Source organism: Electrona antarctica (assembly GCF_951216825.1).
Source record: "Electrona antarctica genome assembly, chromosome: 10".
Taxonomy (NCBI): domain Eukaryota; kingdom Metazoa; phylum Chordata; class Actinopteri; order Myctophiformes; family Myctophidae; genus Electrona; species Electrona antarctica.
In genome coordinates this window covers 22,066,777-22,091,203 of record NC_136791.1, presented here as the reverse complement: position 1 = coordinate 22,091,203, position 24,427 = coordinate 22,066,777, and the positions used below count along the sequence as shown (strand labels likewise).

General features: G+C 41.6%; 2 protein-coding genes across 3 annotated transcripts in view; one reads left to right on the top strand and one right to left on the bottom strand.

The window, feature by feature from the left end:
• The window catches only part of LOC306931214 (lysophosphatidylserine lipase ABHD12-like), a 41,678-nt gene extending 28,370 nt beyond the window's left edge, over positions 1–13,308 (bottom strand). Inside the window, exons 1-2 of one of the 2 annotated variants that reach the window (XM_079512472.1) lie at positions 13,162–13,308; positions 10,621–10,834 (exon numbers count right to left, since the gene is read on the bottom strand). In XM_079512472.1, coding sequence (XP_079368598.1) covers positions 10,621–10,832 — 212 coding nt within the window. In that variant the 5' untranslated portion in view covers positions 10,833–10,834; positions 13,162–13,308. The remainder of the gene's footprint in view (positions 1–10,620; positions 10,835–13,161) is intronic. The other variant, XM_079512473.1, reaches the window with a different exon arrangement.
• Positions 13,309–13,904: 596 nt separating this feature from the next.
• On the top strand, positions 13,905–24,005 carry gins1 (GINS complex subunit 1 (Psf1 homolog)). The gene is made up of 7 exons (XM_079511658.1): positions 13,905–14,165; positions 15,981–16,045; positions 16,460–16,558; positions 16,927–17,017; positions 17,781–17,897; positions 22,805–22,879; positions 23,858–24,005. The coding sequence occupies exons 1-7, from the start codon at positions 14,091–14,093 to the stop codon at positions 23,924–23,926; spliced, it is 591 nt and encodes a 196-aa protein (XP_079367784.1). The 5' UTR covers positions 13,905–14,090; the 3' UTR covers positions 23,927–24,005.
• Positions 24,006–24,427: the final 422 nt, after the last annotated feature.

The following is a 24,427-nucleotide window of genomic DNA, read 5'->3' as shown; positions in this document are numbered from 1 at the left end:
CAAGTCTATAGGCAGTGGCACCACTCAAAAACTAAAAACTAAAATACTACTGATAAAAGACGCATCATCCAAATCTCTCAGGTCATCGTACAACTAAAAACAAACTCCAAGAAAACGGCAGGTCTTATTTCTTTTATACACAACTAAAGTCGGACCATTCCGTTTGCCGCTGCCTTCGATTGAGTTTATTCTTCCTTTTACCATTTTCTCTCCTCTTCTATACTGTTACTGTATCTATTAATTTTAATAGATACAAATTTTATTTTGTTTCTTGCATCCTAATGTCATATAATCATTGTATACCGGTAATTGTGTTTCCTTTGCTTATGGTGTACAGTTCTATGTCAAACCCTGTTGTTTAGATGAGCTGTACAAAATAACAGTGCCTTGCCTTGCTGACCACAGCTCTGCTTTCTGCACCCAGTGGACAGACTGGGTCAAAGGTTACGGGAGAGCACTTCTGCTTGCAACACCTCTGAGTTGAGTGTCTGTGTGTTCTCCATCTCCACCAATACGATGAATAGTAACAAGAATATTTGTATGACAATCGTCAACAAAAAAATGTCATGAGTGATTGTGTGACAGCATCAATGTAGTCAAGGTTCAGCATGGAAATAAGCTCAGGGCACCAGGTGTTTTTAATCAGAATAGCACTGTCTCCATCTCAGCTCTCCTACTGTCTGTCTCCTATACGGTCTCTATCTTAGCTTTCCTACTGTCTGTCTCCTATACTGTCTCTATCTTAGCTTTCCTACTGTCTGTTTCCTATACGGTCTCTATCTTAGCTTTCCTACTGTCTGTCTCCTATACTGTCTCTATCTTAGCTTTCCTACTGTCTGTCTCCTATACGGTCTCTATCTTAGCTTTCCTACTGTCTGTCTCCTATACGGTCTCTATCTTAGCTTTCCTACTGTCTGTCTCCTATACGGTCTCTATCTTAGCTTTCCTACTGTCTGTCTCTCCTATACACTGTCTGTCTCTCAGCTTTCCTACTGTCTGTCTCTCCTATACACTGTCTGTCTCTCAGCTTTCCTACTGTGCCAGTCATGATGACTTTTGACCCTGACCTCCTTGACCTGTTAACGTCTGACACGAGCCTGCTGTGACGGGGAACTAATGAGTTCAAGCGCACTCACGCACGCACGCACGCACACACACACACACACACACACACACACACACATACACCCCGCTGTTACGGTGAAATGAGATCACGCACACACACAGCTGTGACGGCGAAATGAGATCACACACACACAGACACCCCCCCCCCCCAGGCTGTCCTTGACAACCTTCCATAGTTGTCTCCTCAGCAGTCAAATCAAATTGGACTAAACTCATCTAAGTGCAAAACACCCCCCCCCCCCCCCCCCCGCTTACACGCCATCAAGATCGGATAACTGAGACCAGACTGAATTGAAAACAAACATCTGAAGGTAAATTCCTATAAAACTATAATGACCTGGTTCTAAAACATCTTACGAGATGCAAAAAATACAAAGTGACACGTTGTGAGCTTGTAGATCTGCTATTAACAGCTAATAACAGCTAACCAATTGGTCAAACTGAGCTAGAAACTAAAACTGTGTGTGTGTGTGTGTGTGGGGGGGGACTCTTGTTCTTGGTCTAAATGGGTATCGTCTGCAGTCATTGCCGTCCTAATGTCTATGTACATGACAATACTCTAATCCAGGGGTTCTCAACGTTTTTGGCAGTGGGGACCCCCGGAAATGCTTTGGCCATGTCTCACGACTCCCGCGCCGCCGCCCCAGTTTTCAGAAAACTGTCAGGATTTAGAAGGCATTTGCAGAATCGTCCTCCGATCGTCCTCAGATTCGTTGTGAGCCTGTAGACCGCCTATATGTTCAAAATAGGGCTTGAGTGGTTTAACAATATATTTAAAAAAGAAAATCACACCCGCATGAAGTGAGGAGCGCTCTTATCATCATACGTCACATTCCGCGCTCGTAATCAAATCATCCGGCCAATCACAATGTGCGTCCTCACTCTGTGTTTACACAAACACTCAAAGCTGGGCATAGGAGGAGGGGCTAGTGCTCCTCAAAAAAATAAAAATTAAAATAAACTGGACACTAGCGAACCCACTCTTGAATCTAACTGAAACCAGACTGAATTGAAAACAAACATTTCAAAGTAAATTCCTATAAAGCTATATAATGTAATGACCTGGCTCCAAAACATCTTACAATATATACAAAAGAAAAGGCCTTTGTACTAAAGTTCCCCATGCAGAACACCCCCCCCCCCCCCCCCAACAAACCCAGAAGTAGCACTCAACTCCAGAGCTCCAAAATGAGAACCGAAATACACCCTTCCCATTCCAATTCTAGAACATGTCTTTGAAATGACACTGCACGATGAGCGCTGTGTGTGTGTGTGTGTGTGTGTGTGTGTGTGTGTGTGTGTGTGTGTGTGTGTGTGTGTCTGCCTAAACAATAATGTGTTTAGAATGTACAATGTATTGTAATTTGTAACACACAACTTGTCTACCAGTTTGACCAGTGCAACGAATGGTATCACACACACACACACGCACGCACACGCCCCTATAATACGTACTTTGGTAGCGTGTGTCCCCATGTATACACATTGAACACGGCACTAACCTGACGAAAACACAACTGTACATTCACACTCACCGGCTTTGTTATTATGATAAACAAGTATAAAAACACATGATTCAACTCCCGATCTCGACGGCCCTTACTGCATGTCTTTTCCCCATCTCCCTCCCCATTTCCTGTCAGATTACTGTCTGTCCCTCCATAAAAAATATAAAATAAAGGCGAAAGCCACAAAAAAACATTAAAAAAAAACACATACGGCCAGATTCACAAAGGAAATTTACGACCAGGTGTAAATGAAGTGCATAATGAACTTGAAAATATTCAGAAAGAATCTGTGAAAATAAAGAAAATATTCTTTTGTTTTGGGTAACTAAGAGGCTAAATAAATGTCATCAATGGTCCGTGGCTCAAATTCCAAATAAATAATGGGCCTTCATATGAAAATTGTTGAAAACCACTGCCTAAAGGTCCCCAGACACCGAGCACGTTTCGGATTTTTAGCAGCGTTTCTCCATCGGTTTTCCGAAAAACGCGTCCAGTGTGCAACCACCTTTACAGTAATCACTGAATCTGACATGAAAACCCGTCAAGGGGCGTAAAATTCCCCCACAAATCTTCAAATACAAAATCTGACAAAATTGGACCAAAACATCTGCATATTGTATTTGCGGTAAAACAAGAAATGGAAAGATGCAAAACAACAGTAAAATCCTTAGTATCAGCGTACATAATTTAAAGTATAACTCTGAGAGCATTTGGTCCTGTATGGGTCCATTTGGTTCCATTTGTACTTTTTTTGTTGTTGCTGTTTATTTGTTCCATTTAACATTAGCTTGTAGTAGCTCACAACACCGCTGTGAGCTTGTAGATCTGCTATTTTCAGGGGCCAAAGACATTCGGTGTACAGTGAGTGCACGCAGAGAGAATTACTCCAACTAAAGCAGTGGTTTATCTTTAACTCTTGGGAGTGTAAAATGAAACCCTTACGGGTCCATTTGGTTTCATTTTACGCTCTCAAGAGTTACATTTCTGTTAAACATCTGAATTACTTCATTTTCAAGAATCCACACAATTAGAAAATGTAGAAGAATTGTTATTTTGTTCAACATTTCCCTGTTATATCTACTAAATACAGCATGAAACTAAACCTCATCAAATGGTGGTCCGTGGCTAAAATACAGAATCAATTGTGGGCCCTGGTTGCAAAATGGTTGAAAACCACTGAACTAAAGTACAATTTGCAACTCGGGTTAGTTTTACTCGGAACAGAGGGTTATTAAGTGGTTAACAACTTCAGTACATTTCCACTTAGCATAATTCCATTTAGCAGGCTTAGTATTAATTCACAGTAACTCTGAGAGAGAGAGGGTACGAAATGGAACCAAATGGACCATAACGGAGTGAAATGAAGACTGAGGATTTTCCTGCCTAATGCGTGGATTTAAGAGCCTATAATTCCAGGCGCTGAGTGACTGTGTTAAGCGACCAGGCGCAGCCGGTCAGCACACCTAATGAACGCTAATGGGATTATTATGGTCTGGACTGACTGACCATAACAGCACCCAAACAGTGGACCCAAACAATTGCACCTTCTTAACCCATTTAGACCTGAGGACGATTCTACAAATGTCTTCTAAATCCTGACAGTTTTCTGATAAACCTCATGCTTCTATGTCAGTCGTTCTCAAACATTTTCATGTCAAGGACCCCCAAAAGTACATCTATTTCGCCGCCGACCCCCATCTGAAAATATGTTGTTCCAGGAACCCCCCAGAAGCAAAGATTTGAGTCACATGTTCACGATCTTTAAAAAATAGCAGATCTACAAGCTCATAGCGCGGCACTAGCTTGTAGATCTGCTATTTTTCAATAGCTAAAGTATATATCATATACCCTGAAGAAGGCAACCTGCTTGCCGAAACGTTGGTTTATTAAAATGTTTATAGCATCGTGACTACGAGCTGTGCGGCCTCTTTTCTTATAATAATAATAATAATACATTTTATTTATAAGGCGCCTTTCAGGGCACTCAAGGTCGCCGTACAGCAAGTTACGAACAGTTGACACAAAACACAGTTAAAAGCAAAAGCAGACAATAAAGTATAGCTTGCAGCAGAAAACACAGATCAATCATAGGCCAGCCTAAACAGGTGGGTTTTGAGGTGGGTTTGAAATGAGGTGATTGATTCCATGTTTCTTATATCAGGGGGGAAGGAGTTCCAGAGGTGAGGGGCAGAGCGGCTGAAAGCTCTTGACCCCATGGTGGACAGACGGGCTGGGAGGACTTTCAGTTTGATGGAGGAGGCAGACCTAAGAGACCGGGTGGAAATGTCGATGTGAACAAGGTCAGACAGATAAGGGGGGGTGAGGTTATGGATGGCCTTGAAAGTATGGAGAAGGATCTTATAGTCAATGCGGAATTTGATGGGAAGCCAGTGGAGTTGGTGTAAAACAGGGGTGATGTGACTGATGACAGGGGTTCTGGTGATGATACGGGCAGCAGCGTTCTGGACCAGTTGGAGTTTATGGAGAAGTTTGTGGGGGAGACCAAAAAGAAGGGAATTACAGTAGTCCAAGCGGGAGGTGACGAGAGCATGAACCAGGATTGCGGCACTGTGGGGAGTGAGTGAGGGGCGGAGGCGGTTGATGTTTCTAAGGTGGAAGTAGGCAGACCGGATGGTGTTGTTGATGTGGGTGTGTCTCCACAAAAGTGGAGACAAATATGACCCAAATAACTACTGCGGGATCTGTGTAAACAGCAACCTCGGAAAGATCCTCTGCATGATCCTCAACCACAGAATTCTAAACTTCCTCACAGAAAGCAATGTCCTGAGCAAATCACAAATTGTCTTTCTACCAAAATATCGCACAACAGACCACATTTACACTTTAAACACCCTAATTGACAACCAAATAAACAAAAACAAAAGCAAATTATTCTCATGCTTTGTCGACTTCAAAAAAGCATTCGATTCAATTTGGCATGAGGGTCTGATGTACAAACTGTTGGAAAGTGGCATTGGGGGGAAAACCTATGACATCATAAAATCAATGTACACTAACAACAAATGCACAGTCAAAATAGGCGAAAAGCACACAGATTTTTTCCCCCAAAGCTGAGGAGTTAGACAGGGATGCAGCCTGAGTCCAACACTCAACATATATATCAACGAATTAGCAAAAAACGTTAGAACAGTCTACAGCTCCAGGCATCCCCTTGGCAAACACAGAAATCAAATGCTTACTTTTCGCAGATGACCTGCTGCTGCTGTCTCCAACCAAGGAAGGACTACAGCAGCAACTTGATCTCCTACACAAATTCTCCCAGACATGGGCCCTGACAGTGAACCTAACTAAGACTAAAATCATGATATTTCAAAAAAGATCCAGCCGCCAAAACCATCAATTTTTCCTAAATACAATCCCACTAGAACAAACAAAAAACTATACCTACCTTGGCCTAAACATCAGCAGCACAGGGAACTACAACCAAGCTGTAAAGGATCTGAGAGACAAGGCAAGAAGGGCATTCTATGCTATCAAAAGAAACATCAAAATAGACATCCCAATAAAAACCTGGCTTAAAATACTGGACTCTGTGATAGAACCAATTTCCCTCTATGGTTGTGAGATCTGGGGACCATTAGCAAACCATGACCTTGAAAAATGGGATAAACACCAAACCGAGACCCTACACACAGAATTCTGCAAATCCATTCTCCGTACCCAGCGAAAAACACCATAAAAAAGCATGCAGGGCAGAATTAGGACGATACCCACTCATAATCAAAATAAAAAAGAGAGCACTTAAGTTCTACAACCACCTAAAAGAAAGCGACCTAGATGCACTCCATAACAAGGCACTCACACACAGCGAAAATCTAGAGAGATGCCCCCTCAGCCAGCTGGCCCTGGAACTCCGGGCACAAACACAAACAGAGCCACGAGATAGAAAACCCATTGGACTAAACCAAATTATAAAACAGCAAAAGGAAAACTACCTGACACATTGGAAAGAAGCAACACAAAAGCAGAGTAAACTAGAATGCTATCTGGCCCTAAACAGAGAATACGCAGTGGCAGAATACCTGAGCACTGTGACCGACCCAAAACAAAGAAAAATCCTAACTAGGTACAGACTCAGTGAGCACAGTCTTGCGATCGAGAAAGGCCGTCATAGGCAGACCTGTATCCCGAGAGAAGACAGACTATGCACCCACTGCACACAAAATGAAGTGGAAACCGAGCTACACTTCCTAACCATCTGTCCATTGTACCAAGACATCAGAGACACATACTTCCCACAGATTACAACCACACACAGAGATTTTGAAAACATGACCAATGACAAAAAACTCCCATATCTGCTGGGCGAAGTACAACAATGTGCAAACACAGCAGCAAGATTTGTGAGTTGCTGTGATAGGAGAAGGATATCAAACGGAACACAACCACCCTAAAGACTAATCATTGTGCATATTCCTGCACTATACCTGCATCCAGTGATCTTGGTACAATATAGAAATTGATCTATTGAAGATTCTGACGTTCAAATGTACATATTTTTTGTTTTTGTATTGATGTATTGTTGTATTGTGCTTTCTGCTTTGGCAATGTAAACGTATGTTTTCTCATGCCAATAAAGCCCTTTGAATTGAAATTGAATTGAATGAGAGTGTGCTATCGAGGACGACACCCAGACTCTTAACCTGAGGGGAGGGGGAAACCGAGGTGTTGTCTATGGTGAGGGTGAAACTGGGTTGCTTGGAGAGAGTGGATTTGGAACCAATGAGGACTACCTCGGTTTTATCACTGTTTAGTTATGTCAAAGTTTTATCTCCTGTGGTCAGCACCTCACCACTACTGGTGTGCGCTCCTTTCCGTTTGTTCTAATAGCTAAAGTAGAACAGAATGCTTAAAACACCGAAATGGGTTAAAACAAAATTGTGTTGAATATATGGAACATATAACTGAAGCTGTTCACATAAAGTTTGCCTAAGTTTTGCTACTACAGGGAAAACATGCACATGCACATATGTTACTATTTTATTTTTACTCTTTGAATGCTCTGTCTTGCACTCTTATTCTATCCCTTTGTTTGCTGTGCTTTCTGTGTTTTGTTGCTTGAATGTTATGCTATCTATATGCTGCTGCATTGTCTGTAAGGAAGCCAAACAAAAATAAGTTTTATGTACCTGTACACAAGATGGAACAATAAAGTACAACGTTGAACCTTGACATTTGTATGGGTCACAACTCGAGTAAAAAGCCCATTTTTAATGTCCTATATATATTTCAAATGATTATTATTTTTTGATAAAGAAATGGTTTCATAAAAAAAGGCCGATGCACACATCAAAAGGCTAGTGACAGGTGCGTAGGGCAATAGAGCATATATTAAAAAGGGTATCTTTGAAAAACAAAGAGCACCCGCACAGTTTTTTCATTAAAAAAAAGTAAGTATACATTTTAAAACAAGATAATAAAAAACAAGATAATAAAAAATAATTATTAAGAAGTAGTGAAATTAGCTGATCTACAAGCTTGTGACACGTTGTGTGCTTGTAGATTTTCACTAGTTTGGGTCCCCGGGCAAACGTCTAATCTCTCTTTTGGGTCTCGACCTGAACTAAGGAATAGGAATCGTCCCTTATTTGGACACCGTGTCCCTCACTGAACTGATAAGGGACACAGTTTAATGTTCCAGGCTTATCCCAATCAAAACAAATTGGGAAAGAATCTGTGTCATTCTAGATCCTTATTTTTGTGTTGGCTATTCAAAAAAATAGCAGATGCCATTTTTTGAAAGATCTTGAACGTATGAGAGAACTATATATACTGAGTTAGTAGATCATCAATTTAGTAGAACCGATGCCTCAGGCACTGTTGATTTCATCGACTAAAACTAAAACAAAAAATGTCCGTCGACTACCTTTTTTCACTGACGAAAACTACATGGAAACTAAATTAAAACTAAGCTCCCCTGCTAAATGATAGTTTGGAACCAAATGGACCCTTAAGGGTCTGTAACTCTGAGAGTGTACAAATGGAACCAAATGGACCCATTAGGGTCCTTTTGGTTCCATTTGGTTCCAGAGTCAAAATAAATATTGATTTTACAATATAAATTTGGAGTCCCAGAGATAGAAGTGCCATTAAATGGGGGTCCATAGACTAATGCATGTCAAAATGGGGGTCCTTGAAATTTAACAGGTTGAGAATCACTGCTAGAGCCATACAAATCTTCTCTTATGGGGGTCCCTGGCATATCCTACTATAAATGCGCCGTGTGTGTGTGTAATGCACGTAACTCGAGAACCGGCTCTGGTCAGGCTCACCTGTGCAATTTCCAGCCTCTGCCTCAGCCAATTGATTGCCATGGCAACCCCACACCTGACAATTGATTAGCCTACTTAACCATGCTACTTTTCACAGTCAGTCAGTTTGCCCTCTTCAGACACAGTCACACAGGCAGATCTCCATGTGGGACACAGACAGACAGTTAAAACGGGTGGTAAATGGTAAATGGTGCATTTATATAGCGCCTTTATCCAAGGCGCTTTACATAGATTGTGCATTACATTCACCCATTCACACGCACATTCATACACCGATTGCGGCGGAAGCCATGCAAGGTACCAACCAGCACATCGGGAGCAATTTGGGGTTCAGTGTCTTGCCCAATGACACTTCGACATGTAGACAGGAGGAGCCGGGTGCTATGACAAGTTGACAAGTTGACAACAGGTATTATTAGGTTCCCAAGTTGCATCGTTCTCAAGTAGGCCGGTGGCCGGCGGGCGTGTACAGGTCTAGTCTCTTCAAATGAGCGTCCGCGAGCTAATGAGTGTCAATTTGGGGGTCCTTGACATGAAAAAGTTTGGGAACCACTGAACTAAAAGACGTGTCCCTTTGTTGAACTGATAAGGGACACACTTTGTTCCTCATTGATGAGAATGTATTTAACCAATGCCACATCTTACTCAACGTCTAACATCTCATATACATGTACATATACTACCATATAGTTTAGTGGTTCCCAAAGTGGGGTCCGGGGACCCTCAGGGGTCCTTGAGGGAGTTTCACGGGGTCCCCAGCTAAATTATAGTTTGTAACCAAATGGACCCTTATGGGTCTGTAACGCAGAGAGTGTACAAGTGGAACCAAATGGACCCTAACGGGTTAAATTAACATTGATTTTACAATATAAATTGGGGGTCCCAGGGATAGAAATGCCATTAAATGGGGCTCCGTAGACTAATGCATGTCAAACTGGGGGTGCTTGAAATGAAAATGTTTGAGAATCACTGCTAGAGCCGTAATATCTTATGGGGTTCCCTGGCATATATTTTCAAATGGGGGTCCGCCGGCTAATAAATGTCGATTTGGGGGTCCTTGACATGAAAACATTTGGGGACCACTGATATAGGTTGTTATTATTAACCATTTAAACCCTCTAGGAAGTCGTTACATGTTTTTCCCTTTTTACTTTATTTTATGATGATTCAGTTTTTTCCCATATTAGTGTCTATTTGTAAGTCTTTAATGATGAATGAATTTAACATTTTAAAATAGAGGACTCTGATGTAAACAAGTGTTATGCTTTTCATGGTTTGGTCCACAAAGTAGCAGCTTTTGTATTGACCAATGACCAGTGCTTTCTTTTGAAATGTAGCCTATAAGTATAGGCTACCCATTCTACATACTGTTACATAATTCAATCAATACTTCAGTAAACAGGACCCAAGTCTCAACTCTCTAGGACTAGGCCAAAACAAATAGCCAATCTATGAGTCTGTAGGTCGGCTATTTTTGGCTAATGTTCCCCCAGCCCAGGACATGGATACTGGGGTGAACGTGAACTAAAGTGAACAAAAACTGTACAGTGACATTTTCATCTTTTGCTGGGTGACCCAATTATACCAATACAATAAAGGAAACAATCCCGTTATGTGAATTTCAGTTCCGTTAGCATTGCTTTGAACCCTCTAACCCGCATGGGTGGGAGAGTTGGGACTAGAGATGTTTATACCTTCTGAAGGGTCTGCCCATCTTCTCGTCCTGGGGGGGGTCTCCCGTCCCGGAGGAGGAGGTCTTCTTATTCGGGGTGGAGGTAGTTAGCAATAACTCCTCGGAGCCTGCAGCCGCCGGAGGTTCGAGTCCCCCCTGCCTGTGCTGGTGACAGGAGGAGTAGCTCAGGTGGTGGTGGTCATCGCCGGGGTCCCCGCCGAGCCGCTGTCGCATCACTGAAGTCAGATTGGAACAGCGGTACAATGAAGAGGGTGGGCCGGGGTGGGGGGAAAAAATCAACAAAAAAAATGTAAAGTAAAATATAAAGCGCGTGTTTGGTGGTGTTGTTAATTTGTTGTTGTCCAGGGCTTCGGTTTGACTGGATACTGTTGTTGCCGGTTCGCTACTTGATCGCTGTGTAGTAATGTTACAGTGTTTGTTAACATGTAGTTACATTGTTACCACGCCGTGTGTGTGACTGTGACTGACTGCGTGTGGCTGTGCGCGCGCGCGTGTGTGTGACTGTGTGTGTGTTTGCGTGTGTGCGTCTGTGCGACTGCATCTGATCTGCAGAGACCAGCTGATCACGTCAACAGCGAACCTGATTGGCTACTCGTCACGGCCAATCACAGATGAGCCGAAAAGCTTGACAAAAAAAAACATAACTGACTGACTGATCACCAGATCTACTACTCTACTTCATTATGGTGCGGCAGCGGGTGAAATATTGTAGGGTTCGCTTCCCCAGAAGACACGACAACCTTCTTAGTTAGCCTATATTATCATTTGCTTTAATGCAGTGGTTCCCAAACCTTTTCATGTCAAGGACCGCCAAATTGACTCTGCGGACCCACATTTGAAAAGATATGCCAGCGACGCCCATGAGAGAAGATTTTTACGGCACATAGCAGTGATTCTCAACCTGTTACATTTCAAAGACCCGCAGTTTGACATGCATTAGTCTACGCGGACCCCCATTTAATGGCATTTCTATATGGGACCCCAAATTATATTGTAAAAGCAATGTTAATTTAACTCTCAAGACTCACTCAAGAGTTACAGACTCATAAGGGTCCATTTGGTTCAAACTATCATTTAGCTGGGGACCCCTGGAACTCCCTCAAGGACCCCTAGGGGTCCCCGGACCCCACTTTGGGAATCACTGATGTAAACTACCTAGTTATTTAGGTAGAGTTTTATTACGAGAGTTTTATCCTCGTAGCAGTTTTTGTATTGACCTTTCGTTTGAAATGTACCCATTCTACATACTGTGGATACACTTTACAATCAATATAAATTATTAATCAACCAAAGCAACAATAAGAGTGAGTCAACTCTCTGGAACTATCTCTTCTCGGGCTAATGGCTAGCGCTCTGCTAGCATGCTGCTAACAACAACACAAAGCTAGACTTCCTGCTTCCGGTCAACCACGGATCTGAATTCCCCCCCACAGCTTGACCTTAAAGTCATGTACACACAATCCCACAACATAACAAACAATAGTAGTAAAATAATAGGATAGACTTTATTTGCCATTTGCACAAGTGCATAGGACATTTTCCTCCCAGGGTCAGCATTTAAAAAAGAGAAGATACAGATAAGGGGAAAAACATAGGCCTACAATCCTAGAATCAATATTAAAGTAGGCCTACTTCAAAGTCTACCTAAAAACAGTGCGTGTGTATGTGTGTGCGTGTGTGTAAACGAACAATAAAACATGTCTTTACTGAATGTTTACAAAACATTACAAGTTTAAACTTAATAACCAGTTTATTATGAACCATTTTAAACTTAATTGACAGCTTTTTTGTTTTTTGTACAGTGTTTTTAGTGACTTACTAATACAATAGCCTCGATACCCAGGCTTTCATACTAATACAATGACTTCTTAGCCTATTGTCTATTGCTTCTTGTTTGCGTCACAGTGAAACCTCAAACCTGTCTGACAACATTCTGGTGCTAAAATACAGCCCTGAAGTCATGACTGCAACCCCTGGTTTTGCGCATTTACAACGTTAATTACGTCTACATACACGTTCAGATTTCAAATATAAAGTGCTCACCCCCAGAGCCACGGATGTTACAATTCTCCCCGATCGGGTATAGTACGTACCCTATCATCAGTATTGTACAATAACAATCATTTTAATCCCATCGGTGGCCAGTTTCTCTGTTTTTCCTAACGCTTTCAACTTGGCGCCCCTATCGGTTGGTAGGTGTATTGCACTCTCATTACATTATAACTTTCTGAGGTAAATGGCCACCGATCAGATTAAAATGCTTTTTATTGTACAATACTGAAGATACGGGTACTATTACCCACCCGAGCAGAAGTGCAACATCCGGGCCCGGGGGGTGAGCATTTTTATTTGAAATATGAACGTTTATGTAAGACGTTAACGTTGTAAATGAAGAAAGTGTATAAAATAGGTTAAATCCCGCCATGACGAGCGTAGTCATGTTAACCATAGTGCTAAAATAAACACAAATGTAGTGCGAAAAAGACCCAGTATAGTCCACTTTAATGACCATAATGTGACTCAAAACGAATTATTAATTTACCTTGAGATGAACATTGTTGTCCTATTACGTTGTGTAACTTTATGTAGTATAATCATTCACAACTTTATCACGTCTGACACACAAGTCCAAGTCCACACGAACACACACTGGTGTAACAGCGGTTTGACACTCGCCAGCATCCGTAGTTTCCTGTTGCGATACACTGAAATCCGCAACCTATCGAATTATGTCTCCCAGAGGCCTGCATGGAGGAATGCATTATTTAAAAAATTGCATGTTGTTATTCTGTTTATTATAATAAATGATAAATCACACATACTGTAGTGTGGATGCTATACTGTTATTTGACGTACATTGCCTAGGTTTTTAAATTTAGAAGAAATATATTTAAATTTAATGTAAAAGTGTAATATAAATATAAACAAAATATATATATTTTTTTTTACAATTATCATTTCCAGACAAGTTCCTACCATCACCAGCACGTAGCCAGTCATAATTATGAGTTTCTTTCCACATGTCAAGACATCACATAAATGCCATTGATGATACAGACTGTAATAACCATTAACAACATGTTATGATGAATTGAACAAGGTGTTAAACAAGTGTAATGCTTTATTGGGTCGTCCACTCACAGTTGACAGTTTTTATATTGAGTTGTGCTTGAAATGTACTGTAATTCTGCAAACTGTTAATAAATACTTCAATCAAATCAATCAAACAATCAATCAAACAAACAACATCCTCCCATTTCGACGGGTCACAAGTTCCGGTGTAACTCGTACAGTCACGTCACGTGATCACAACAAAGCTTCGGAAACGTCGTGAGATATTTTTGCCGCGAAAAACCCAGTGGACTGTCAAGAAGAACAACCGCTTTAAGATCTTTAAACAGAACATGCAGAAGACATCCGACTGAACATAAAAGTAACTTTAGATTTAAACCTTCACTTCAGTCAGACAGGATGTTTTGTGAGAAATCGATCGAATTGATCAGGGAACTCCATCGGATGACTGATGGACAGCTGCCTGCGTTCAATGTAAGTTAAAGTTATCATGTTTTGTTTGTTATTTAATCAATCATGCAATGTAAGTCAGTGGTTCCCAAACTTTTTCATGTCAAGAACCCCAAATTGACACTAATTAGCCCGCGGACCCCCGTGTATTCTCAACAATTTCAAGGACCCCCATGCAGTTTGACAAATTACTGATATTAGTCTACGGACCCCCATTTAATTTCTATCTATGGAAGTCGGACCCCCAATTTATATTGTAAAATCAATGTTAATGAACTCTGAGGGAAGGGTCCATTTGGTTCCATTTTGTACACTCTCAGAGTTACAGACCCATTTCGGGTCCATTTGGTTCCCCAAACTATCATATAGCTGGGGACCCCCTAGCCCTAGAATGGCTCTTGTTGTCCACTTTGGGAACCACTGATGTAAGTTATAGATATCCATTCTTAATGATCAATAGTTCAATGTCTATATATCTCATCATGTTGCTTCACTGTTGCAGTGGAGCAATTTCTCTGATGAATCAGAATGTTTGTAAACAAAGGTGTATTGATTGAATACTTTAGTAACAGTTTGCAAATAGTACGATTATATATACTGTACACACGTTTCCCCTGTTTTCTAACCGTGTAGAATTATTTTTTCTTCCTTTTTTGCACAGAAGTGAATATTTGTATGCCTAATAATGCATCCCTATTTGAAGAGATTTGCCAGATTCTCAACCTGTTCAATTTCAAGGACCTCCCAGTTTGACCTGCATTACTCTACAGACCCCCGTTTAATGGCATTTCTATCTCTGGGACCCCCAATTTATATTGTAAAATCAATGTTAAAGGAGCATTCAGTGATTTGGGTGATTTGGAAAAACCCCCGGCCCGCCCCGGTAACAAGATGTGCACATGCACGCACTTCAGTGGTGGGACGCGCAACAGGCCAACAGCACGCACACCAAGGCCCGCCCCCGCTCGATCATGATTGGCGGAAGGCCCCTTTCTATCCTGATTGGAGGAAGGCTGGGCCACCTGGCCAAAAACGAAGCGGACTGACCTCATGCTTCTATGCATGAGGAGTCCAAGCCGCTTCTTTTCACCTGACTTGGGCCGGGGAGTTTCCCCGGCCGGATGTAGCGCCCGGAAGGAACACGTTATTCCGACCAGTACCTTTCCCCCTCTCCATCAGGTGCCCCGGCTGGCCAGGGGGAGGCAGTATAGAGACCAGTTCCTTTCCCCTCCATCATGCACCCCAGCTGGCCAGGGGGAGGCACCAGTTCCTTTCCCCTCCATCAGGCACCCCACCTGGCCAGGGGGAGGTAGTTTAGAGACCAGTTCCTTTCCCCTCCATCAGGCACCCCAGCTGGCCAGGGGGAGGCACCAGTTCTTTTCCCCTCCATCAGGCGCCCGCCTGGCCAGGGGGAGGTAGTTTAGAGACCAGGATTACTGCATGTTTTTTGTTTTCCATTCTTTACTGTACTGATAATACTCTCTTTTGCTCCTTGAGCAGCAAACGTGAAAAGCCCTAACCACACCAAAGGGTCGAGACGGTTTTAGCGTTGTCCCTGCGGTGTGATATGTCCTGTTGCATGTTGACGCGCGTCGTCGCTCGTGATTCAACGCATGGAATCCAATGGCCCAAACCACACCAAAGGGTCAAGACGGTTTTAGCGTTAAGTCCTTGCAACCGTTTGGACCCAAGGAGTTGCATGGTGACCCTTTGGTGTGGTTAGGGCTGAAGACGGCAGCAACAAGACTTTCACCTTACTGTTATCTGTAATGGTGCTGTGACAATAAAGTTGATTGATTGATTGATTGAGAACTAACGTCAGGCCTCTTCTCTGAACAGGAAGATGGAATCCGTCAAGTTTTGGAGGAGATGAAGGCCTTATATGAACAAAACCAAACTGATGTGTGAGTACACACACACACACCTATCGCTCTCCCAATTTACAATTTAGGCATTTATCAGTCGCTCTTAATCCAGAGCGATTTACAGTAGGCAAGGACAACACATAGTAATATATATAAATAGTCATCTAGGATCATAAGCAAGCTAAGAACTTAACATCCGTCTAACCGTAAATTATCTATACAGTGAAACTATGGGTAGACAGTATAGAATGCTTTGTCTACATAAAGTTTAGCTTTGGATACACCTGCAAGGTCATCTTACTGTGTGTGTGTGTGTGTGTGTGTGTGTGTGTGTGTGTGTGTGTGTGTGTGTGTGTGTGTGTGTGTGTGTGTGTGTGTGTGTGTGTGTGTGTGTGTGTGTGTGTGTGTGTGTGTGTGTGTGTGTGTGTGTGTGTGTGTGTGTGTGTGTGTCAGCAACGAGGCTAAGTCGGAAGGCAGAGCTGAACTCATTCCAACCATTAAGTTCCGTCACTGCTGTCTACTGAGGAACCAACGCTGTATCACTGCTTACCTGTATGTATTCACCTGTATGTCTGTCTGTCTCACTGCTTACCTGTACGTATGCACCTGTCTTTCTGTCTGTCTCACTGCTTAGGGTCGCCAGTTTAAGTATGAATATTTTGATTTGGGGGGGTTCCCAGTTCAAATATGATTTTGGGGGGTGGGGTGGGGGGTCCCCAGTCCCCACTAGTTCAAACACATCCAGAACCTGTGAAATATGTAGTTGCTGTAGTGGAAAAGGGCCATTATGAGCCAATTGATTTTACTGTTCTTCCAGGTATGACAGGCTGATACTAGCTCTGTCCGTGTTCGGTTTGGGATGTACACTATGTATGTATGTAGGCCTATGTATGCAAATTATGCTTAACGATGTATTCCAGGTATGACAGGCTGCTGCGTATCCGGGCGTTGAGGTGGGAGTACGGCAGCGTCCTGCCGCCCAACATCCGCTTCCACATGTGTGCTGAGGAGGTGAGTCCATGACACGTCTCCTTTCCTACCTCCTACTGAGGAGGTGAGTTCACCACACGTCTCCTTTCCTACCTCCTACTGAGAAGGTGAGTCCGTCCACACGTCTCCTTTCCTACCTCCCACTGAGGAGGTGAGCAGTGTTGTTTTTGTCGACTAACACTATGACGAAAAATGTCCATCGACTACTTTTTTTCACTGACAAACTACATGGAAACTAAATGAAAACTAAGCCATGATGACTAAAACTATGACTAAATATACAATTTTGTCCACAAATAAAAACTAGACCAAAATGTTAGGAAGGGACTAGTGGACAAGAGATCCAGTATAAGTAATTTTACACTTGTTTGCATGGTGAAAATAATAGTCCTCACAATGTGTCGCAGCGTGACGCATTTTGAGCTTGTAGATCTGCTATTTTAAAATCAACCATTAATTTACGAAGGCATCAAGGCCCGCCAAAACACATTTTAGTCGACTAAATCACCTGTACATTTAGTCGACTAAAATCTTATGATATTTAGTCGACTAAAACTAGACTTAACACTAAAACATTCCTGGTGACTAAAATGTGACTAAAACTATTCAAGAGACTATGACTAAAACTAAAATAGAAATTTGCTGCCAAAAACAACACTGGAGGTGAGTCCACGTGTCGCCTTTTCCAATATAGACCTATTTAACACACAGCATCTTAACAAAGAAAATGTTATTTACTGTCCATCTTAGTTTAGTTGGTTGCTGTTGTTGTTTTTCCTCGTAGTTGGAGTGGTTCAACCAGTATAAGAAGTCTCTGGCGGGCTTCATGAGGTCCGTAGGGGGAGAGGAAGGTCTGGACATCACCCAGGACATGAAACCTCCAAAGAGTCTGTACATCGAGGTAAGCAGGAAGAGCAGTGTTGTTTTTGTCGACGAAAAATGTTCATCGACTACCTTTTTTCACTGGCAAAAACTGAATAAAAACTAAGCTATGATGACTAAAACTAAGACTAAATATATTGACAATTTCGTCAACAAATAAAAACTAGACTAAAATGTTAGGAAGGGACTAGTGGACAAGAGATCCAGTATAAGTCATTTTACACTTGGATTCATGCTGAAAATAGCAGATCTACAAGCTTGTGACGCGTTGTGAGCTTGTAGCTCTGCTTGTAGCTCTGCTATTTTCAGCAAGTGTAAAAATCTGTCATCATGACGGCATCAAGGACCGCCAAAATACAGTCGACTAAATTCTTATGACACTTAGTCGACTAAAACTAGACTAACACTAAAACATTCCAGGTGACTAAAATATGACTAAAACTAAATTAAGTTTTATTCCAAAGACTATGACTAAACTAAAATAGAAATTTGCTGCCAAAAACAACACTGAGGAAGAGTCTCTACATTGAGGTGACCCGTGGTTTCAAGAAGTACTCAAGATTAGACATAGATATAGAGGGTATGCACGTGACATCATCATACCCGAATGCCTACTGAGTGGCAAAAAAATAATAATATACTTTCTGGCCTTGACAGCCCAAACACAGAAAAGTCTGACTGCATTAAACAACGTTAAACTCACTTTGCCACTCACTTTATGCATGCGCATATACCCTCTATTAAACTGAACTAGTAAAAAGAACTAGAAAATGCAGACAGTTTTACAATGTAGCCATTTAAGCAGACACAACATTGCTGTCAAAATTAACACAGACTAAAAGACTAAGATTTTGATATTTAGTCGACTAGGACTAGACTGTTACCTATCCACTTAGTGCCTTGTGGCACATCAGGCCTTCACAGCGCTTCCACTTTTCATGGTCGGCTGCTGCTTCTGGTCTTTATTTCTTTCTTTCTCAACAGTGCTAGACTAGATTAAGGGCCGTTTGCACCAAGAAGGATTAAGCCTTAATCTGGTTTAAATCAAGGTTTATCTATTAATCCAGTTGCACCAAACTTTAAACCTAGTTTTCACTAGTTTTAAACCATCCTTTTAATCTTGGTTTTGTTTTTTTAATCTTGGTTTTAATTTTCACAGTAAACCTGGATTAATGTCAATCCTGTTGCACCACTACTTTAAACTTTGATTTAAGTACCAATAAGGGATTAATTCTAAACCAGCAGGAGAGGAGGTTTAAATGAAAACAACATGGTCAAACAACGTCTGTTGTTTTATTTAGCGAGCGAGACGGTTTTTATTATTATATATATTTTTGCTGCAGGCACTATGATTTAATTTAAACATTCTCAAATATGAATGAAATAGTAACGCTAATGATGCTCACGACTGCTGCTGTTTATTTACAGTGCAAAACCAAGATGGCGGACACACAACAAAGTTTAATCCATTCATTAATCACAGTTTAAAGTTTTAATCACAGTTTAATGGATTTTAATTGGATTTCATCACAGATCTGTTAAGCAATGCTTAAAATTAAGTGGTGCATCACAACTCGAATTAAAATTAATCCTTGATCAACAAATCCTTGATTAACACTAAACTAAGCTTTCTTGGTGCAAACGACCCTAAGACTAAAACTATTTCAGATGACTAAAAATAGGACTTAAAAACTAAATGGCGTGTTATTCAAAGACAAAGACTAAATCAGAATTTGCTGTCAAGATTAACACTGCATACATAGAATGAGAAGAGAGAACTGTGTCAAGAAACTATAGGATTCCAGGTAAACAATGAACCTAGCGTCTGTCTAAATTACATTAATAAATTACATTACATCATTAATTATAATACTATAATATAATTACATCATTATCCGTGTGGTCAATGTTTACTGTGTGTAAAATAAAATTAAAACATGCATAAAATGTGTGGCAATGGGAATTAATCTACCACCATAAAGGTCCTATGTGTCCATCTAGTGGCCACATCGAATAACAGCAGGTTAAAAAGTGAGAACTCGCCTTCTAAAGCAGTTCTCCTCACTCACTGTTAATTCCAAGGACCCCCAGTTTGATATGCATTAGACCCCCATTTAACACTTTAAATCTCTGGGACCCCAATCTACATGAAGCCCTTAGTGTAATATTGAGATATTACATTTTGTCCATATCTTCAGCCCTGCCCCTGACTGTCGGTTCTTTTCCCACGGTAATGGTATTATAATTTTTTAGAGCAGTGGTTTTCAACGCGTATATCTAATGTGCGGCTGAGCATAGACATGGTAACGCCCCGCATGCATCTGATTGGCCTACCGACACTGCCCGTCTTGACTGTCCTCCGAGATGCGAGGTTACTCCGTGGTGGGAAAATAATACAAGAGAATGACAGCTTGGCACGCACGACAGAATGCAGCCTTGTAACTAACTTGTAAGTTGGGTTTTTTTGTAGAAGAGCCAAACTAATATTGTTTATGCCGTTTGCTTTGATTAAGTAATTGATTGAACACACGTGTACGTTGTACTATGATTTGGGTGTGTACTTCTAAATAAAGTGTTAGTGTTGATTATCGTGTATTAATCTAATTAAAAAGGCCTCTTCTACAAAAATAAAACGTATACGTTCTTAATTCTTGTATCATACCGATACCCTATACTTGTATTAATTTCCACCACCTCGCAGAAGCGATCAGTCTATCCAGCATAGCTATATATCCACCTCAGTGGACAGTCAAGACGGGCAGTGTCAGTAGCAGGCCTATCAGAGGCAGGCGGGGCGTTACCATGTGTTACCATGTGTTACCATGTCATACTTTAGCTATTTTTCAATAGCTAAAGTATAACATAATGCTTAAAACACCAAAAGGGGTTCCCGTCCAGAATGTGTTAAAAGGCTTTACATTTAGACTTTAAGGTCCTCATTCACAACGGCGTTTACGCTCATAAAGTGACGTTACGTGAGCGGAGCGTGAGCGGACAGGCATTTACGTGGATTCCCACATTACGTGGGAATTCATGAACTTGAACGTGAACTTGACGGTGACGTTGTTTGGTCGGAAACTCCGCTAAAAGCTGCGCCAGCTCAGAGGGTCGTGTACTGCTTGCGTAGATTTATTCAGAAGGCTTTAGTCTTCATGCTGACTCAATTAAAAGTCCCCAAATCTCAGATAAAATATGTAGGCATTTGTCCAAAACATTGGTCAGCACATAAAAAAATGATAGCTTATATAAAAGCCAAGTATCACTTGTATGCCTAAATGCATGCATTCTAGAGGCAGGTTAGCCCATACAGAAACTGCCCCTGCAAGCCCGACACCTTTTTATTTATTTATTAGGATATTTCTAGCATGCGCGATTGCGCTGCTCACTTGACAGCTTTCTACTCGCAGTGCAACGCGTTGTGAGCTTGTAGATCGGCTCTCGCGGACTCGCGCAGCATGTTAAAAAACAAACTCACAATTATAATAAGAACATACACTTATCTCCATTCTGCACTGTACGAATCCAACGTTGTTTAGTGTAGTAATGCCTGCAGTAGGCCTATTGAAATTGTTAAGTTACGGAGCTCCTTTGAGTCAGTCTGACTGTCGGTGTGCGTGTGTGTGTGTGTGTGTGTGTGTGGGGGGGGGGGGGGGGGGGGGGCAGCATGCTGCCGCTGAACAGTCCAATCTGGGTGAAATTCACATTGGAAAATGAATATAACGGCGCGGTGAGCCCGGCCGGACAGGACAGATGATTTCTATGGTTCACAGACATGCCGGTCTGACAGACAGACAGCAGTCACCAGGGCTAATTAGCCCTATAAAAAAATAGAAGTCCACATTATTGCATCAGCACGTGCAATTCGGCCAGTCATAGTTTTAAGCCAGTGCACCTTAATTCATTATAATATGGGGAACTTATTGCTAGGCTGTAGGCTACTACATTGATAGATCTCATCATGAGATCAATCAAGTTTGGTGCCAAATGTCCCGCTAATCATTTTAATATGACGACATCATGAAATGAACCTGCACTTAGGCTGACAAAGAGGATCTGACGAGGAGGCTACCCGCCGTATATGGTTCAGAACAAATCCATTCTCCACATGGCATTCAGACAGATGACAGTGAGATGCTATTAATCTATTCCCCGCATGAATCAATGCAGCTGATAAAAAAAGTATCGGATATCTATTTTACCTCTGCAGGCGAGTGTGCAATTGTTTTTATAACCCTGCAGTGCATTCATCAGTAAGGGCTTTTATCATTGCCGAGTTGTAATATAGCATTTGGTCGTGTGGTGAACAGTACAAATTAACTTCTTTCTCATTATGTGAAAGTAACTCTAACATCAGTTAACTTATTAACGTTCTGACATTTAACAAGGAGTGAAGCAATGCGTGCCAAGTTGGCAAGTTTCGTTTATAATTATATACATAACTCGCGCTGTTTGCTTGAAGATCTGTCCGTGCAGAGACCCGCCTGTCAAAATTAACTGCTCTACAAGCTCATCACGGCTGTTGCAGGCTATGATGACGTATTTCGATATTTCCTCTTGCCTTATATGGTGTGGGATGGGCGTTCTAACCAGGCGACACCAGGCGAATCGCTTGGGAAAAATGCGGAAAGGCTACACTCTGCGATCCGCACAAATGAAGTGATTACACCAGCTTCCCTGAATAAGACGGGAGCAAATCGCAGCGTGATCGGACAGAGAAATACGATGATATTTAGTATCTGTATACGCTTCCGTTACACTCTGGCGTATTTCTCCTTTGTGAATGAGGACCTAAAAGTGTGCATGTACGGTGTACTTATTAAAGGCCTTTTTGTGCGGGAGTTTTCACACGCACAAAATGTTTTGTTTTCACCCAGAGATATCAATTTGCAGCATCTTTTAATAAACTCTTGTTCATGTCGTCCACAGGTGAGGTGTTTGAAAGATCACGGCGAGTTTGAAATAGACGATGGAACCATTATTCTGCTGAAGAAAAACAGCCAGGTAAACCTTAACCTGACCATTGTGATGAGCCATGGATTAAAGCACAATGTGCTGCGTTTCATAAAGAATTAGAACTATATGTAGAATGATGATGTTTCCGTAGCCATACAGCAAACCAGTTCTGCAGATTGAGGCTTTTACCTTTTGTTTTTATGAAATGTCCGAGGTCATTAGGTCTTTCTGGAAGATTGAACATGTATTCAATTGCTAATCTTAAAAAAACCCAAAAAAGATTGCCTATTGTTGGTACGTGACATGCTACCATTGAAGACATGCTGACTACTATGGAATCCAAAGTAACAGAACATTCATTCATTCTATAGTCAGTCAGTGCCTTACCTCTTGTCCCTAAACTTATTTGCCTTTTTGTGAGGGGCGCTAGCCCCTCCTATATTTAGCTATTAGTGTAGATATTCGTCTTACACAAACATTAAATTCCCATTGACAATGGAGAATTTATGTCATGTGTCTGAGCAAATCGGTATTTTTGCTGCCTTTTGTTTTTCTATTTATTTGTTCGGGCCAAAAAATTGTGTTTGTTGTCGTCATGATTTGTCACAACTCGAGTTGGCTTTGTACGACGCTTAAAAGGTCTTTAAATAAATACTTTTTGAAATGTCTATGGGAAAAATGCATTGGGAATTATTTCCTGGGCCTGGCGTCGTCATGAAAGGGGGCGGGACTGCGACGCTCTATAGACATGTTACGTCATGATGATGTACGATGATAAGAACGCCCCTCATTTCACTTGGGTGTGATTTTGATAAACGATCTACAAGCTCGCAACGTGTTGATGTAGATCGGCTAGTTGGAACAATTTTTTTAAATGTTTTTGAAAATAGTAAAAAGGGCAAAGAAGTTTAGGGATAAGGGCTGGCGGAAATAGGGCCTGTAAGAGTACATTGTGATTATGTCTGTTTCTTTCCTTCCTGGGTTGAATAAAGTGACTTCTCAACTACTTTTCTTTCCCCCCCACAGCACTTCCTGCCTCGGTGGAAATGTGAGCAGCTGATTCGCCAGGGCGTCCTGGAGCACGTGATGTCATGACGAGCAGGTGTTACACGGACAAATGTGTCCATGGCAAAATTGTTGATTTTGAAATAAAATAAAAGTATGCACATTACAATTTTCTCATTTTATTTTATGGAACGTGTGCTGAAGGCAGTGGCTGTAGCCTACTGATAAGCCCCAATTATTCATATGCCAGATTGCCAGTCTCCAGGTTTTCGTCTGAATAACACTGATTTCATGTTTTACTTAAAAGTGATATTTCACCTCCAAAACATGTCTGCGTTCATTTTAACATCTGCTCAGTGTGAGCACCCTGCAGACAGTTTAAGTGTCTTGCTTCTGTATTTGGATATTTGATATTCATTCCATCAGACACAAACACAACCCCTTCCTATACAAACCCATTGCAACGTTAACGTGACGTGACGCAGTGCCCTGCCAGCCTCATCCTTCTCTCTCTCTGTGAGCCGTAAAGGCCTCTGTAGATAGAGGTCGTCGTTTCTGACCTGGTCCTCCCATGTTACACCAAGCATTCTT

Bases quoted from the DNA above. Each gene is read 5' to 3' on its own strand.
- gins1 (XM_079511658.1), top strand. From the start codon at position 14,091: ATGTTTTGTGAGAAATCGATCGAATTGATCAGGGAACTCCATCGGATG. The intron at 16,559-16,926 runs GTATGTATTCAC...GATGTATTCCAG, and splicing joins CGCTGTATCACTGCTTACCT to GTATGACAGGCTGCTGCGTA. The intron at 17,898-22,804 runs GTAAGCAGGAAG...TGTCGTCCACAG, and splicing joins CAAAGAGTCTGTACATCGAG to GTGAGGTGTTTGAAAGATCA.